This window comes from Vidua macroura, chromosome 4 (assembly GCF_024509145.1).
Source record: "Vidua macroura isolate BioBank_ID:100142 chromosome 4, ASM2450914v1, whole genome shotgun sequence".
Lineage (NCBI taxonomy): Eukaryota > Metazoa > Chordata > Aves > Passeriformes > Viduidae > Vidua > Vidua macroura.
This window is the reverse complement of record NC_071574.1, coordinates 62,408,306-62,427,767: the sequence shown is the minus strand read 5'-3', so window position 1 is coordinate 62,427,767 and position 19,462 is coordinate 62,408,306. Positions and strand designations below refer to the sequence as shown.

Here is a 19,462-nt window from a genome sequence, read left to right as displayed (position 1 = left end):
ACCAAACTAAAATTAAAAAAACATATAGCTGAGAAAAATAATTTTAAAAATACCAAACATTCCTTAAAGAAGTTAAAATTTCCCAAGATTTTTTTTAAATAGATGTTATTATGAGAGAAAATAATATATATCAAAATTAAAAGTGGCTTAATAAGAAGGATTTTTCACTAATGCAAGTATAAGACATTAAAAATATATGAAAATGAAAAACCATTCACAATGCTCTACTGTTTGTACAGTACAGCATTTAAAAAGCAATACCATGGAGGATGTAAAGCCACATAAAAGCTCTGGATAAGGGACTGTAAAATGAGATTCCCTTATATCAGACTAACATCAGAAAAATAACTTCCCTGTGTAGATTTGTCATTCTTTCCCTTCTGTTTACCTATGGTAACATGATAAATTTCCAAAGTATCCAACAACTTCATGATCTTTGATGTTGCCCTTATAACCAAAAGGTGGAACAAGACTTCCATATTGGACATTTAGATATGGCAAGATTCAAGTTACCTGCTCAAGGTTGAACAAAAAGCCTCTGGCAGCCCTGCAAACCAAAAGCAGTTCTCCTGAAGCCCAAGAGATTCAAAAACAACTGGGCCCACCTTGTTTGCCATTTCTGCAGGAATACATCAAGGTGCAACCAGGCAGTCCTCTGTAGAGAAATCACAACTCCCCTCGAGTCTGTTTTTGAGACAGAAACTACAGAAACAGAGGCTTGCACTGTTGGCAATCTGAGCAAAGATTTCCTACTTTAGGACCTTACTGAGGAGAAAGATTGGCTGCGCATCAGCTCTGGACCAAATAGTTTGAAAAAAGAGCCCAATGTCCAAATATCTTGATTAGAAAGCTCTTTAAAGCTTGTTCGACACTGCTCATATCCATCAAACACTATGTTTTTCTTTATTCAATTTCTCTTCCTCAACAGGAAGTTACAGCCGGGTGTAATCACAGAGAATTAGCTCAGTATTGGCCAAGTACAGCAAGGAAAGTTCACAGGAGCACAGTTCTCTTGACAGTAGTGTCACAGTTAAAGCCAACAGGAGTGGACAGGCTTCCCCAGCTCCTGGGGAGGAGCTGTCCAAGAATTGCCCATCCTATCCTCACTTAGAGAATATATTATGTTTTACTTACATCAATCTGTGTTTTCAAAGAAGAGCAGCTCAAATTTTAAATCTACAAACTATATAGGCAGAGTAAGTGTTTAACATAAAACATGTTTCTGTGTGAAAAGAAAGTTGAGAACATAATGTCTTGGAAAGCACAAATTTCAACAAATCTTCCATATCTAGTGTGTGCTAGTTTTGGCTGGGGTAATTTTCTTCACAGTGGCTGGTATGGGGCTGTGTTTTGGACTTGTGCTGAACACAAGGTTGATAATATAGAGATGTTTTTGTTATTGCTGAGCAGGGCTTACACAGAGCCAAACCCTTTTTCTGCTTTTTCACCCTCCACTCTAGCAGGGAAGTTAGAGGTGAATGGGAGGCTGGAAGGAGACACTTTCAGGACAGGTGACCCAAACTGACAAATGGGATATTCCAGACCATGACATCACACTCAGTATGTAAAGTGAGGTGAAGGAGGAAGGGGTGAGATATTTGGAGTGGTGGCCTTTGTCTTCACAAGTCAGTGTTACCATGGTAGGTCCTGCTGTCCTGGAGGTGGCTGAACGCCTGCATGTACATGGGAAGCAGGGTATTAATTTTTTAGTTTTCTTTCTTTGTGTGTGTGGCTCTTGCTTTCCCTATCAAACTGTCTTCATCTTCAACCCACCAGTTTTCTAGCTTTTACCTTCCAATTCTCCCCCAGTCCCACTGGTGGGTGAGTGAGTGAGGGCTGCGTGGGGGTTAATTGCCAGCTGAGGTGAAACCATGACAGCCCTTTTTACTGCCAAATAAGGCTGTTGTGGTTTAGGAATGGTATTCTCCACTTTAGTATTCCTCTAAAACCACGTGCCACTGCCCTCCCCCCTCCAACTGGAGGCACGCATTGAGGTAAGAACAATTTGCTGGAAATAGCAATGAGAAAAAAAATTAGAAAATGAACAATAACAGCAAGAATATTAATAACAAAAGGTATAAGAAAATAAATTATTCACACAGAAAAACTCTCAATAATAGACAATATCAGATGGATCCCTCCACCATGTTTCTTGACCAGAAGGAATCCCTTCTCCCCAGAAGGGATTCCCTTTCCCCCTACCCCAGCAATGATGAGAGGTGGAATAGAATAACTTCTGTGTCCTAGACATGCCCCCTCCTGGATACTGCAAAACAAAACCTGTCCTGGCTGGAACCAGGATGCAGGGAAGGTAGTTTCATACAAGATCCGAAGTCCAGTTTAGAATGAGCACAAACTCTTCAGGAAGAGGGGCCAGGATACAGCCTGCTAGTGCTGTTACGTGCTGCTTTTCTGACCCACGTTTGACAGAATCAGCCTTGCATGCTGCCACCACCCTGAAGAATGATTAGGCCTGTCTAAGACTACTAAAACTATTTCATAACTAAATCCAGAAACACCTCTCCTAAAGAGCAAACATATGATTCAATTATTTTTTGTTTGGACAAACAAACTTTCCACCTAGTCTATTTCTACAGAACAGGAAATCTACTATTTCCACAGAAAAAGCTGCAGCCTTCCATTCTCACCAGAATATCTCCTTCATATTCAAGAAACCCAATCAGCATTCTCAAAGGCCCTGATTTCAGTGCAAGTTACATGTCTTAATTTTATTTAAAATGTCTTCTGGAAACTACTGAACATCCTCTCCTCCAGTTTCTCACTGTATGGTATACAGTGTCAGGTATACACAGGAGGGGCCCAGGAATACATTGCAATATCAAATATAAGTGTGGTTGGGTTTAGTTGTGTTAACACAGCACAGCTGTCCCAGCTGAATTTGCCTTGAAGATGAAGTATAAGCAGCACTGCTTAGTATGCTTCACAGTTGCCTCTAACAAGGTTTGAATGAAGGACAGAACAAATACAAACAAAATTATCTTACTTCCTCTTGCACTTAAATTTTGACAGACTGGAAACTGTCCAAATTCTCCTACTATTTTGTGGTTAAAATAGGAAAATCCAGTCTGCTACAAATGGCGAACAGTCCAATTAAACACATTTATTACTGAAAAATTGTCATCTCTGGAACTGCTTTGAAGCATGATGCATCAACAAATTTGCCTGCTAAGGAAGCATCATGTATATAATAACTAAAGTTTGTGACATTAGCAAAGACCCTTCAAAAATGAAAAGTGATACAAATTGATGCAAGCTTTGCTTTCTAAACGTCTGATTGTTCCTGAATATGATACAAATAAAATCAATCTAAACTTACTCATTTTTCCAGCATCTGTTAGGAATTCTTTAAGAGTCTGTTCGTGGGGACAATTTGTCACATCACAAAACGATGACATTTGCACCACGACATGCTGACATACTATCCTTTTGTCACTATTTGTGACAAACATGGCCCTACAACAACCTTTTGTTAACCTCTCTGATACCATGGACAAATATTTGACCATGTACTGCAAATAGCATCAATGACACCTTGGGATCAAAGCAGAGCAAGTCTGTTCCCTTGTGTAAGCCAATGTCAGCCTATTTGCTCTTAATTCTATGGTACCAGGAATGCCACAAGTGCCACATGCTCTGATCCTGCAACACAAACCCCCTGCCTCACCTCTGAACAAGGACAGCCTGAGATGCAAGGAGTTAGTTCATTGCAATAGTCAAGCTAAATGAAGCAGTAACAGAGCTCTCTAGTCAACATCTTTAAGTGGGAACAGGGAAGGATGAATCCAAATTAGCCTTCTAATTATTTTCTCTTTAACTTGACTATTTAAACAATTACCTAAGTTGCACAGTATAATGCCCTGAAATTTTTTAGTACTGAACAGGCTTGGTTTGCTGCACCACTGTTCCTTCAACAACAAAAAAAAAAAAAAAAAAGAAGGAAGAAAACCTTTTTTTTTTTTTTCCTATATAGACATAATAGTGAGGCCTACTTGCATGTCATTCCTCAGAATTATTAGCGTGTGATTCAGAAACTACGAAAAATTACAAACAGAATTGGTGCTGCTTTTGTTGTCAGGATGAGCCTCATGCTGTTAGCAAAGAGAGATGAGAGCCACCTAATGCTTTGGGGGCTTCAATAGCTGTTAACTAACAGGGTGACTAGTATGGCTGCAGCATTAGCCCAAGGGCCTGACCCCAAACACACTGAAGCTGCTGTGGCCTTGCACAGCCTTTGGGCTCAGTGACACCATATGGAGAACCCCTGCTCTCACAGCTCAGAGAGTGCAGCAGAGAGCTCAGGACAATGAAACTCCACTACAGGGAGCCTTTGCTGCAGGGAAGTGATGAGGACTCAGGTCTCGTTTCTCTCTGCTGAATTGATTGCCTGAGCAAGGAGATTGATGCAGAAATCAATTCACTCATGCCAGCTGGTTTCCCTCTATCTGCACTGGTAGTAAGTTGATTGGGATATTAGTTTCCTTCAGCTGATGTGTCTTCCATATGTAACATGCTGACCCTAGTGATGCTGAACACACAGCAGCTAGAAAGATTAAATTAACTAGTCCATAGGAAGGAAGGTAGGGGAGTAAGAGAGAGTAAGAAAACAAAGAAAGGCAAAAAACAGCAACCCTCAGCTCATGCTAAGAGGCTTGTTTCTTCTAAATAAATGCAATAATATAGAATCTTAGAGAAAATAAAGTGAGGAAGATCAGTAAGAAAGAACAGTGTGGAATTCAACAATTAAAATATAATTCTTGGGTTATTACTTGTTTCTGTTTACTTTTCTCCATTTTGTAGGCTCTTGCACTTCTTTCTTTCCATTACTGTTAACATTCCATTACCTGTGAGATAAATTAAAGCCAAGGATCCTTCCATAATGGACGAAATTTAAGTCAATGAAATGGTGCTGCTTCATTCTAGCTGAGAAATACAAACGCAGCCTGGGTTCCCAAGGAGTCTATAGATAGAACACTATAACTGAATGTTTTTACTGATGTCCTTCAAAACAATATTTAAAATTGAAAGAGAGTACTAGAAATCTCTATTTTAAAATTATGAACTATTTGTAAATAATAATGAGAAAGATTTTCAAAATTCACCTTCAGCACTTCTTAAAATCTAAGAAACTTGATCATGCCTGTTTAATAAACCTTTTAAGCAACTTAAGAGAAAAGGATTGATTTCAATTTCAAAAGAATCACCAATTTTTACTGAACAAAAATCTAGCTTAACTATGCCATGCAAACTTGGAACAAACAAGCAGAATTTCTTGTATGTATCAAAACAACTTTATTATACAGCACACCAGAATATCAGCTGTTTTAAAGTCAAATGCTGAGACATCAAAGGCATATTTTCATACATGAAAAGGGTGAGACACTCAGGTAAACTTCCATAAATTAAAAATGAGATTCACTTGTTGATAAGAACATACGCAGTATTGGTTATGTACCAAAGGAATAATGGCTTGAATTTAAAATTAATCCTGGCTTAGATGAGGATGTCCATTTAATGAACATTTATTCAACTTCAAATAACCAAGGAAAACATTTGGGATACTTTGTACTTTTTGCATATGACAGCACCATCATTTACACATCTAAAAAGATGCTTTAATAAATTCCAAAGAAACAAAAAGACATCTAAAACTGCTTTTGCCATGCATCTTTCTTTCCAGAAACAACATTCACTCAAGATAAATAACATTATTTAAGTACCCAAGAAAAGAAACTTACAATAGAAGAAAACCTATAATTTGTAAATTGTGTTGATAGAGCTATTTGTTACTTCATTAATTTTTCTGAATTTAAATACTATTTAAATCAATAAGAATGAAAAAATGGTTTTAAAATTCTAAAATGTAGAGACAAATCCACAAAATCTAAATTACTCAGAGAATATATCCCAAAATTTCAACTCATTTAGCTTTATGGAAAGGGTAATAGAAATACACTACTAGCAAGTACTAGTCATTCATCTTCCCCCTCATTTCATGTTTACAAACAAGGTGCTTCTTGCACCTGAGAAGCTTTTACAGTTACCCCTGAGCCACAAATTGCTGTTGGCCAGAAAATCTGTCTGGTGAAGGATCACAAAATTTTCGTCTGAGTCTGATACTCTTCCCTAAATATCCACAGGTCTAGCCTAGTACAGACATTCTCATGTTCTTCTTAGAAGTCATTCCCATAAGACAGTATCAACTTCATGTTAGATAAAAGCACTCTAAATCTGTTCATCTTCTTTCAGTCCATGAACCTCACTGACTACACAGCAAGTGCACTTGCATCAGAGAAATAAGCTATGCCAGAAACCAAGACCTTACACGTTTCTGCTTTTGACTCCCATGTTTTCAGGGCTGATAAAGCAACAGCTTGGATATATGAGATTCAAAGTTGCCTCCTGTGACAGCTTCAAACTCATTTGCTGTCTCTGCTTTCCTCAGATTGTGTTTGTTTTCAAAAGAATCTTCATACATTTAAATTCCTGCCATAAGTAACAGCTTGTAAATATTTAATTTCATTTAAAGGAAAAAAAAAAATCATTGCCTATCAGCTGCAAAAAATAATAATGAGGCATACTTGGCAAAGTCCCACTTCAGAATGACATCACCCAAGTATGAGAATGACATGCACTAATATTTGAACTTAACCCAGACAATAAAATCCACAGTAATAGACATTTCAGAAGCTGTGTTTTGCTCACAGTACCTCTTTTATATATTAAATCTAACACTGAATAGATTATGATTATTTTTCAATTACACTTGGATGATCAACCAAGTCATTTCAAATTCTTATTAGATGGCATGTGCAGATCACAGAACTGGAAATGGAATTTTGAATATTTCATTTCTAATTATGATTATTTAAACTCACCTGGAAGCTTGCAGTGTATTTCATAGTATGTCCCCAGTCCAAAACTAACCCTGGGTAAGATTTAAGGGATCTCTTCACAGCTTTCAATTTGGGGCATTAGGTGAAATATACCACTCCTGGGCCAGTTTCAACTAAGATGATGTATTTCGGGGACAATTGTTTTTCAAACATCTACTACTGCTGTGCTCTAGAGCTACAGGTCCTGCCATGAACACAAGATTTCCTTAAGCAATGCCATGCAGTCCATCCAATTCTACACACAACATGTGACCAAATGTGCACATCTATTTTCATGGGAATGGCAACTCCCAAACTGACGACGTGTCAGTGTCATAACTAACCATGTCTTTCAAGATCTCATTTTTCAGATGGAATGGGGAAGGTGATGCTATTCAAACCCTCAGGGGTGAGAAAGGTGATTCAATACTGAGAAGGAAATGAAGGGAGAATAACAAAGGAAACACACAGAGACAAAGGAAGGAGGAAGGAAGAATGAGACATACAAAAAAAAAAAGCAGATGAGGAAGTAACAGAAACAAAGGATAGCTGAAGAACTTGACTAAAGGGGAGCAAAGTTTCTGACTGACTCATAGAGACTGTGACAATCAGGTCCACTTAATAAATACAAGTCTATTTAGTGGCTACAAAAAATAAAAAGCTTGCCTATTTTGTGCAAACCATCCACATACAACAGACTGTGGATCAAAGACTATGAACTCTTTATATTATTCCCTGGCACAGAGTCTATGCCTAAATGTGAATTTCAGTGCTCTCATCTCAATGAGTTCAACTTCTGAGCTACCAACCCCTGTGAAACATCACACTGGGCTGAGTTCTGCTCCCTCAAGGAAGCCTTGATGTACTTCACAAAGTACAGCAATGCAATAACCAGATTTGCTGGCAGTTTTTGCAAACAAGATAAAAATTACATCCTTCTGTAGCTTTACATTCCCATCTTCAGGAACAGTCTCCTCACAGTTAGGAACATTAGAGCCAAGATGTAATTCCTCACAATAGATGGACATTGATTCAAACAGGAAGTGGAGGCACTTCTTTTCATGCAGCTGCAGTGTTCATAAAGCATCTCTTGCCTCAGGAACACACACAAAAGCGTCCTGAACATTCCTGTGTGCTTGCAGACTGATCAAACTAAACCAAGTCCACCCACTGATGAAGAAACTTGTCTTTCATTCAATTCTTATGTTGCAGCAGTTCATGTCAGTTTAAGAAGTGCCTTTCTGCAGTTAACTAAACCACAAAAAATATTTTATATTGATAATTTACCAGCTAACAACCCAGTTCTCACACGGATTATATATGGTCATCTGATATCAGTCATCTCCCTCCCAAGGGTTTTTAAATCAAGAAATGGAACAGAGGGCACAAGGTGCTTATATAATAAATTTTTTAAATTCTCTCTTAGGGTTTTCGAGGAGCAGTGAGATTATTAAAAGGTTCAAAGCCTTCTAAATGAAGCCCACTTTATAAAAAGAACATCTGGTTTAAAGCAGTTGGAAGAGGAGGAAGAAAGGAAGGAAGGAAAAGAAGATCTTGTTAGTAGCCCTCAGTGCTCTGCCCAGTAGCCCTTGAGAGATGCTGCAGGAAGATGAACATATGTATTTCATTATGAACTGAAAACGTGTTCACTGAGCTACATTCTACCATTTTTAAGCAAAGATGCCTGATTCAGCCAATATACAGGGAATGTGTTCCTTCTGCATCTCACTTCACTTTGTTCAGAAGCTGACAGGAACCAACAACTTAATCAGTGAATCAGAAAGTGGGTTTCACAGAGCTACAAAAATTCTGTTCAGCTGATCTGCAACACATTTTTTTTTGCTTCTCTTCTTTACAGTGGCTTTAGACAGTGTTAAAGAATAGCATCTGTGACCCAAGAGAACTTTAGTACATTGATAGTGGGCTGCTTGCTCAAAAAATATGGACACTTTTGCTCTATATCCACACATCCTCTTCCCTCTTGCATGAGCTCAGCAGCACCTTGGTGGATGTCACATACAAGAGAGGAAAGAGGAGCTTTGGATTCTTTCATATTTGTTTTTCCTATCAGGCTGGGAAACTACAAAAAGAAGAGGATTAAATCTCAGCTGACTCCACCAGTACTGGCCTCCCTCACCCAGGGAAAAAGAAAAGCTCAGAACTACTAATAGTGACAGCTCCCCAGTTTTCTACCCCAAGCACCAGTACAGTCAAGGACAACCAGAGAGTTCACTGTCAGTCCTCTGTAATCTGTCACTGGTGCTCAGGACACAGCTCTTGGCATAAATGTTTTGCATAGTTTCTGTTCATCTTGTACTTCTCACTCAGGGCAAAGAACATGTTTCAAGACTGATCTCAAGGCAGCTGAGACCTTTCCACATACTAGCCATTTTGTGGTTGGGTAAGAGGTAGGGAAACACAGGGAATCACTGATTAAAAGCCAAACAAATTAGCAAAATAAGAAATGGCCTTTTACATCAAAAGCTGGAACTTTGATGAAGTCCCACTGCCTATGAAGAGGCATCTGTGCTTGAGAGAAGAAAGCTTTTTCTATGCTCTAACCTCATGAAATACTACAATACTGAAGATTCCAAAGCCCTGTGCACAGCAATTAAACTAGTCCAGATTACAAGACTAAAATGAGAGAGGCCAGAAGGAAATGAAGTTCACTTAGCACATGTGCAGAGCAATGCATAGCAGCCACATCTAATGTGAACCCTCACTACTCTCAACAGGGCCCCACAAAGTGCTCAGAAAGAGCACAGAGGGATCCCTCCCAAAACCAGCTGGGAACTGACAGACAGAAGTTTACTGACTCCAACCTGCCATGGAATAGGATACTGGGGTTTCCTTAGTTAAGAATCATCAAAATTAGAGCCTGGAAGTACAAACACACAAATGCATAGCTGATCCTAATAATCTGATTTTGACTTCCTTTTCCACTGGGAAAATCACTGCAGGTTGAGGTGAGGTGGGCACAAGAGCATCAGTCTTTCTGTGACATCCAACTGCTCCAGCAGTGCAATGTGCTCTAGCATCACCAGCCAGGTCCATGGGAATCTCCAGGCATTTGCTGCCACAAATCTCCCCAGAATTCACCTCATGAGCTCTGTACCAGGCTGATTGTTAGAGCACTGCATATGTGCATGGCATCCATTTGGATCCTATTGATTACCACTGGCGGTTGTAATTGAAGTAAAGATCTCTGCACCAAGAAAGAAATCCACTAATCCACCTGTTCCTGGCACATGCTGCTTTTGTTTGGTTTATTTCTGGTTTTGTATCTCATCCATGGAGACCTTCAAAAACCATGCATAAAATAGAGCTGCCCATACTAAAGGGGCTCACAAGTTCCCCCAGGGTTATACTCTTATCTCTACCTATGTTAACACTGGTGCCTCCTTAGGCTGAACACCCAAAACAATTGCTGGGAGCATAAAACAAGAGCTGAGAGAAGTGTGTTCTGCTCTCCATAAATGGCAAGATTTAATGAGTGCTGCTGCAGATTTAGATGTGTTAGACTTCGCAAACAGTTCCTATCCTCTGAAAAGACCAAGTTACAAGGTATCTTTCTGCTAGCAAACACAGGAAAAATACCTTATTGTACCCCTTGAGGATTTTATGGCAGCCTACTACCACTGATACAATTGTGTTTTCAATGAAGAAACAACTATTTCTTCAGAATCAGTCACATTTACCACTGTGAAACGGTGCTGAAAGCTCAAAGAGTGATTCCAACATACTCCTCTCACCCTCCAGCTCCATTCCCTTGGGCATCTGTCTTGCAGTGACAATTGTTGGTGGAGAGAAGCATGGGAATGCATTAATCATAAACAGGCTCTTCCTCACCACCTGAGAAAAGCAACATTTCTCCATCATAGCTCAGTTAGGGAGGCCAAGCTATGCACTGATAAAATTTACAGCTGGAACAGCTCAATTCTCTATCATCATCATTGTTATTTATTGGTATTACACAGCACCTAAAAGCTGCCAACTGAGAGCAGAACCCCAGTACACGTTTTGCTCACACACATGCAGGGGGAAGATTGCTCTTTCCCTGGGCACTTTCAGTCCAGGGGCCAGACCAGAGACAGTTACTGTGATTTAAAAAAGTCTTTTCACAGAGTGTTGCTTGCCATCTGCTAAAACTTAACACACTGGCCAGTAAACATGGGCCTACTGCTGCACAGGGATAAGGACACATCACAGAGGTTGGTGCTCCCAAATACAATGCTACAACACTCATGCAGCTTTACCGTGCCTCCAGTGACAAAGAAACAAAGTTCATTAAGTGAATGGGGGTAAAAAACATTAAATACATCTACTTCATCGACTAGAACAAACTCTTAATAATGTTATTGCACAGTAACCACAAAAAACAGCTGTTTTTGCTAATGAACAAATTATTTAAGTGTTTTTATGACTTCCCTTAAAAAAAATTATTTACTCTTCTGTGATTTTCTTTTTAGGAAAACAGATAATCATAATGATGATTAGAAGGATGCCAGAAGTTAACAATAATCTCTGTGGGCAAGTACCTTTCTAAAAATGTGCCTGTAAGATACACAATAGGTACTATTATGTTTAGGTACTGTCCTATCCATATGGTGCAATAAGAGCTAGCAAAAGTGAGCTAAAAAAGAAAACTTAAAAGGTCAAAAAAATGTTATTCAGAGAAATAATTATTAGTCTACAAGAGCAGAAAACATACAAACACTGAGAAAGAAACATAGTTCTTTGATTAAACTGCTGAACAAAGGCAGAAAAATAATATTAAATGCAGGTTAAGTTTCACTGATGCTGTTTTTAGTCACATAAGACTGTTCAATGATCTTGAAGTGCCAGAGTCTAGGCATTTAAGTTAAACTGGACTACACATTAAAAGTAGCCCTGATCAAAACAAACATCAGAACAAGCAGACAAGTTTGCATGACTTGTGAGAGTCTTTTCTTCTCTAATTCCTGGGCTGTACTGTCAAAGGAGCAAAGAAATCACAGATGTGATTTTCCTGCCTCTTTTAGGTGTTATGGTGATATCCATTACTTTAATATCAAAGTGCAAAACTAATTTTTAGGCAAAAGCCATCCTAAGAGATAGAGAACTACTATTATTCTCACCTTGCAGGTAGGAAACTGCAACATCACTTATATAAGGCAAGTGGTACTTCAGAAGATACTGGTGAGGTAAAAGTTCTTTGGTACTACTATTCAGCTTCAATTTAATCCAACAGCTCTTGGAAACTCATTCTTTGCCTCTGCCAAGCCTTACATTTCTCCCAGGCATCAACTGCACCTCAATTCTTGCTTAGAGCTCGCAGACGTGGCAATGGGGCTGCACAGAGCATCACCAGCTCTGCCAAGGGCTCTCAGTCCTGCAAGGCAGCAGCACCTCAGCATCTCTCCTCTTTCCACAACAGCCTCACCCAGGGCTGATGACACCCAGTAGGATTCACAAGCCTAGCACTTCTCTACTTATCACACTAAAGTCAGCAAGCCCAGCAGATATACCCAGATTTCTCAAGCATGTCTGTTAAGATTGTCAGGGATCAATTCAGAGACCATCCCCATCTCCTTCCTTCTGCAGAAGTCCAAGCTTAGACTTAATCACTGAATAATAGAGTCACATAATGGTTTGGTTTGGAAGGGACCATAAAGTTCATCTAGTCCCAACCCCCCTGCCATAGGCAGGAAACCTTCCACTAGACCAGTGGTATCTCAAAGCCCCATCCAGCCAGGCCTTGGACAGCTCCAGGGATGGGGCACCCACAGCTTCTCCAGGCAACTTTTTCCAGTGTCTCACCACCCTTGCAGTGGAGAATTTTATCCTTACTAAAGAAGTAAAGCACAGCAAAGGATCCCACACATTATTTCTTTAAAAGTGGTTTTGTCATTGGTGATTTGTTAGAGTTTTAAATTATTATTACTGGGACAGGGGGTTGGGGTTTGGTATGGAATGTGAAATTTTGAGAATAAAAATTCTGAAGAAGTTGCAGGTTATCAGGTTTCATTCTGAGCTACAGCAAGAATTCATATACTGCAGAATAGTTTCAACCTATACTTTCTGCTTTTGCATAAATAAAGTTGAGTTTACAGAACATAGAAGGATTCCACGTGATTGTACTGCCGATTCTCTTTTATGTGAACAACCTTTAGTCTTAACTGAAACAATCATAAAATATTATATTTGGACAGGCAAAGGACTTGGCATAAAAGCTTCTGTAATCTGGGGAGTTTCATGTTTTAAATGCATAAGGTGGTCCATACCTTCAGAGCTTCCCATTTTAGCAGAACAATTACTGTTTTTATGAAAAGCTCATCATTTCCCCCTTCCATTCTTTAAAAAAGGATCTTCTACTCTATTGAATTTTAATAAAGTCAAAAGGGCTGTCCTCAATTCTTTCTCCAAAGATCTATATCAGTAGATTTCTAAGACCATCAATTTGGGAAGAATGCATTATGTTCCCACTGTGATACATGCACTGCTGTCCCCAGCCTAAACACATCCCTTATGGTTGCTTTGTTTATGATGCACATGTAATACATCAGCTGTATCAGAGGCAGGATTTCAATCTGGTGTCTCTCTAGCGTGTATATTGCCAAATTTCCTTCTTAGATTTAAACTAAGCTTGTCCCAACATCAGCACAGTAGTATTGCTGTAATAGCTTGCTCCTAAGCAAGCCAGGTAATGCCAGCAAACCAGGTAAAACCAGGTATGGCTGCAGGTATGGAGGAAGACTTGGAAGCATGTTTGAAATACACATTTACTAATTAAAGTTTGTATCAATTTTAAGTGTCTACTTTGGGGATGAGAAGAGGTGCTACCTCATTTTCCTTTAGCAACTGGAATTTGCTGAAATGTGGATAGAGCTCAGCAGGCAGCAATATGACTTACAGCCAGATGTAAGGCGGGTAGAGAGGGAAAACAGAGGCTGGTAGAAGCAAATAGATGAAGTAAGCCAGAAACTTTATACCAATAAAAAAGAAAAAGGCAAAAGAAATTTTAAACTCCTGAGTTACTTCAATCAGATTAAAATGATTCTGCTTTCCATGTGGGATTCTGCTGTTCCATTCAAATATGATTATTGGGTTTGGTTTCTGTTTGTTTTTATAATCACACGATCATCTCAAGGAATTTTAAGAAAAACCTTCCCTATGGGAAATCTACTTTTCACTTTGCAATATATCTGCCATTTATCAAAGGTCTGAGCTGTCAGGATTTTTGACCTCATGCTCCCTTTAGTTTCATAAAATGTAGTCTGACTACTCTGCAGAAACACCACCCAAACCTTACTAGAAATGGACTTTAGCCCATGTTTGCATAGATAACTACATTTACCATTACAGGTACTGCTACAGTAATGTTGAAGTCAATACTTTTTATAGTTTTTCTCACAACTGATTGCAACTGAACAAAACAGAAAACTAATTAAATAAAATATCTGCCAGAAGATACATGTAGTGACCACTAGCCTCTACAAATCATAATGGTGAAACTGTATCAAAAAGAGTAAGTTTCTAAATTAAACAAAGTATCTGTAAATCAAATAGAAATAAGTCTGTACCCGCTAATTTTTTTGTGTGTAGCAATATCTGCAGATGTGCAATAGATTTTTCTTTTTGGTAAGTCACTGTTTTTTAGGACTCAAAAAAAATTATGTGCATATTTATATTTATTTTCCATAACAAACATGTTTATGGGGGATCATAGCATCAAGTTACTGGAGAAATAAGCACCTGCATGGACTTAATATTTTGACAACAAACAAAAAAATGAAATACTGGCACCATGAAACTGCAGATTTAGAAGTAGCTGGCCAAAGTCCTGCTCACACTACTTTAGCAGTCTGCACACAGCATGAAGAGCAGCCCCTGAATCAAAATCAATTGTGAATACGAGTCTCATTCTCCCCCTATTTCTGCTTTGGCTTTGATTTTTTTTTTTTTTTTTTTTAATTGGCTAGTATGAATGCATAACGGGAATTCTTCAGGAGGGTCAAAAAGAATATAGTTTTGCAAACAAAGTTGCTTATCTAGCACCAAGAAAAAAGCTCCTGGGATGACTAAGGTCTCTCCAAAGGAAAAGTAGGATTTTTAAAAGCTGTCATGAATTGACTATTTTTTCCCCAAATCAGAAAGGCTTGCATATTTTTAGTAAATCTGGGCATATGTATATTTAGCTTAACACACTAAGGGCTATTCTTTTAGCATGCTACCTGCATATATTCCAATTCTCAGTGTTATTTATCAGTTACACGGATGGCAATTACTTGCCCTTCCCACAGTAAATGGTGTGTCGCACCACCCACCTGCCATGTCTTCAGTTTATGATATTTTAAGACTGGCAGGAAAATTAGTTCCACTTGCATGAGCCTTTGTTTGAAAGGAAGACCACACAACAGCTTTCTGTGGGCAGAGGGGACGGAGAGCTGAAATACTAATTGCAGGAATTCACTAACCAGATACATTCTTGCTGTGACAAGTACTGGCTTTGCAAGACCTACATCACCAGTGATGGTTTTGACTATACATCCCATTGTAAAGAAAGGTTGGGGACTTGCTTCTTGTTCATAGGATTTGTAAATAATTGTTAGACTACAAAATAAAGTAACGAGGACACAAAGCCAGAAGCAATTTGCCTATCTCCCAATACAGCTCTCTCTTGACAAAGCAAGGAATTGTATCCTGATCCTCCCAGTGATTCAAGCCCACTTTACAATCCATGCAACCACATCCTCTGCTTTGCCATCAAAGCCACCATTTCTCTAGCTCACCAAACTAACAGCATTACAAGAGGATAGTAACTAAACATCAGACTTCTGCAGTACAGAAAAGAGGGAAGAGTTTCTCCCTAGTTTCTCTCAAGAGATCTCATGTAACCAAAAATCACATGCTCCTAGTACTGCAGCATAGGATGACTTACACGATGCAAATTATTTTTTTCAAACTCCATGTGCACATCAACCTAACCTCTGCCCCTCTCACATTTATGTATTTGCCCTTGATCCACACACGAGTACTCCATGGCAGCACTTTCAATGAACTGTTCATGCAGGTGAACATCCCTGAGGGATGCAGCTGCCCCCTCTGCTTTTATAGTTATTTATCTCTTCATCATGGAGCTCAAAGGAATAATCCTATTGCATATTTCTTCTTCATTTATTTTACTAGGTGAGGTGTTTAAGAGGATATGTGGTCACCTGGAGCTCATCACTGTCAAATTTTCAGCCACACAGCTGTAAAGGGTAAAGAAACTAGTTTAGCTCCTTGGTTTACAAAGTGCTGAGTGCCTCCAATGAGGTGCCAAATGTGTGTGGTGACAATTTCAGATTGCTGAGCGCCTCCTGAGGTTCCAGGGCCTGATCCAAAACCCCACTGCAGGAATGACAGCCCTCCCCTTGGCTGCAATGCACCTGCGACAGAACAGAGCTTCAAGACTCAAGTCTGTGCTTCCAAGACAAGGAAAAACTTGCCACAGATTTAAGAACACAAAAAAAGGTGGCAGATTTGAGAAGCACTGGATCATAGCGTTCCTACCTCCAAACAACAACCCAGAGTAATATAAATAAATACAAACATATCTACTTAATGAAATAGACATTCAAGACTACTTTAAATATGTTTGAGATCAGGTGCTTATTTTCAATTGTTTGAATATAACATACAGTAAAATTCTCTCCAAACCTCTGGAGCCCATCCTGTTTCCTTTGAGCTTAATGTATTTCTTCCACTCCTTAAAAAAAAAATAAAGAAAGAAAAGAAATATTCTATGCATTGTCTTTATAAATCATTTTTCTCTGGAAGCCTTTGTTAAAATCAGCTCTTCTTCTAGAAGCATGCAATAAAACAAACCCAACTAACAAGAAAAGAAGCTGAAAAAAATGCTGACAGTCATACTGTAAAACATCCACTGCAAAGACTGGCTGCTTTCATTTGGGTTAAAGTAGCAAAGTCTTTCATTAACAGGTCACTTGTTCAAATACTGGCTCACTTGACAGTAATCAGCTGATGGCAGGCAGAGTAAGCATCATACTTTGTAAGGAACTTTGCAAAAGTATTTTTTATTGAATGTATAAATAATGTACAGAACGTCTGCAGACATTCATGATGAGTGTGTCCTTCTGCAATACTGAATTAGAAGATAGCAACTAAGAAAACAAAAAAAAAGAGCTAAGTTGCAGCAAAGACTGTAACCACTTTCATTTCTTCTGACAGTTGCCATTTATCTTTGCTTTTGAAGAGACTATGTGGTAGTATTCTAGTAAGGGAGCTGTAGCATACTGTGAAAAAATAATAACATTTTAGCAATACAAGCCCTCACTGCAGCATCTGTTATTAAATCTTTGCAGAGAGGCGAGGCGAGACCGCTAGTCATAACTGTGGATTAGCAAGGTTCTACTATATTCATTTCAGAGTGCAGAATGCTTTGCATCAAAGCTGTTACTTGCCTTCTATGTCAAAAAATGAACTTATGCCAACTTTTTAATACTGAATTCTTCAAGGAAGCTGTCCTAACAGCCTGCAAGCACTGTCCACAAAAAAAACGGCAGCCGTCTAATAGCAGAGAAATGGAGGAAGGACAGAATCAGAATAGCTGATGCTGCTGATTTGCAACACTTTCTTTCCACAGAAAATGACCATCATCTTACACTTCCTTCCTGAGCAAATCAAAAACTGCCTTTGAAAGTGTCAAGCTTTGTGATGCTGACTCCAACTCTGACACCCGATTATACAAGAGCATTAACATAAGCGCTCAGCATGCTCCAGGGAATCACTGCATCCTCATCAGTGGAGCCTTAGCAGCTCCACATCCTGGCTGACTCCCTAGCAAAACAGGCAAAAACCCAGGACTTCAGGTCCTAAAGAAAGGATGATAATTCACATGCTTATGGGAAGTATAACACACACACTCTGAACTGAGCCAACTTCAAGTAAACTTTATACTAAATTCACAAAGTTCAAGCAGAGTCAGAGCTTAGCTGAATGTAGTTAAAACGCTCAGGAGTTTTCCAGAAACACTAAAATCCTCCAGGAGAAAGTTCATCTTAAGCTTTCATAACAATATTTTCCTGACTATGAAGTTGCACAGACAGTGCAAGGTGCTATGCAATATTTACCCGTGACGCCCACTGTTATGATATAATGTTTCAGTGAAGAATAAATTAGAAGCAGCAAATCCCTGAAACCACCCGTGCGAATACACAACCATTAATGGATTAATACATAAAGTGAAGACTTGCTGAAAGTGAAAATTAGTTTAAAAAATACTAGTGGCACCCACCGTGAGAGCTGCTGTCTAAAACAGACAAACAATAAAGGCAAGACACACTGCTTTAACTGTGAAAAGTTGTGAACACTGATGCTCTAATGCAGTATCACTGGTCCCAGCGCAAGGTTTTTTATGCACCGATGTGGCTGTAAAAGCCCCCTCGGAGAGCTGCTGCTATTCCGGACCTTTGCAGGATGTCCCTACGCACCTGCGGCGCCCGGCGGGGCCGTCACGCTCTCTCACTCCTGCTGCTCACATCACCTCAAGCCCAGAGCTAGGTTTTATTTCATTTTCGGTTTGTTTCGGGCTTTTCTTTCCCCGGCGCTTGAGGAGGCAGAGCGCGGCGCGGGGGAGATTACATGGGGATGACTGAATCGCGTGAATCGATTAAGCCTCGACAATTTAATCTGGGACTTCATGCGGGGCTGGAGGAGATAATCCCCGCACCGCAGCTCGTCCGTGCCTCTCCTTTACCGGGATACCCTGGCACAGACCCGGGGGCACGCCGACCGCACACGGACACCGCCTCGCCGGTCCGGAGCTAAGCCGCCCTCCTCCTCCTCCTCCTCCTCGCAGCGCGGCGCACACCGCGCACCCGACGCCTCTGAAAGATGCGCGCTCGCATCTTTCCAAACTTTCCAAACTTCTGGGAAGTGGCGAGGGGTACGCGGGGTCGGCCCGACCACGGCGGCGCTTCGCCTCCCGGCGGCACCTCACGGTCCGCAGCACCCCGAGCGCTGCCCGCGGGGACTCCCCCGCCCCGGGCCGGCCAGCGGCAGGCGGGAGCAGAGCGCTCCGGCCGCACCGAGGCCGGCGGAGCGCAGGTTGCTCCCCGCAAGTTGGAAGACCAAAGCAACGGCAAGGGCAGGGACCCCAAACCCCGCCCGCACTGCCCCTCGTACTCACGCTGCTGTTCTCGCCCGTCCAGTGCACCATCGCCTGGTTGTGAGACGCGTCCCCTTTCAGCACGAAGGAGGTGCTGATGAGGGAGACCTGCTCCCGGCCGGCCGCCAAGGATGCTCTCCTGGAGCGGCTGCTCCCCGCCGCCGCCCCGCCGCCGCGCCGCGGCTCCGGAGGGCTGCGCGCCCCGCGGGTCAGGGCTACAGGGCGCGGGCGGCCGCAGGGCTCCGCGCAGCGCGGCGCGGCAGCGGCGCCCAGCAGCGGCGGCAGCAGAAGCAGCAGCAGCAGCAGCGGCGGCGGCGGCAGCCGGGCAGCCCCGCGCGGAGCGGCAGCGGCGGACACGCGTGGCCCGCCGTGCGCCATGGTGGCTCTCCGGCGTGGTAGTGACAGGCGGGGAGGTGGC

General features: G+C 40.8%; 1 protein-coding gene across 1 annotated transcript in view; it reads right to left on the bottom strand.

The window, feature by feature from the left end:
- Positions 1–19,168, bottom strand: part of SORCS2 (sortilin related VPS10 domain containing receptor 2) — a 529,534-nt gene extending 510,366 nt beyond the window's left edge. Inside the window, exon 1 of the mRNA XM_053975679.1 lies at positions 19,066–19,168. Within this exon, the coding sequence (XP_053831654.1) occupies positions 19,066–19,095 (30 nt within the window). The 5' untranslated portion in view covers positions 19,096–19,168. The remainder of the gene's footprint in view (positions 1–19,065) is intronic.
- Between the last annotated feature and the right edge of the window lie 294 nt (positions 19,169–19,462).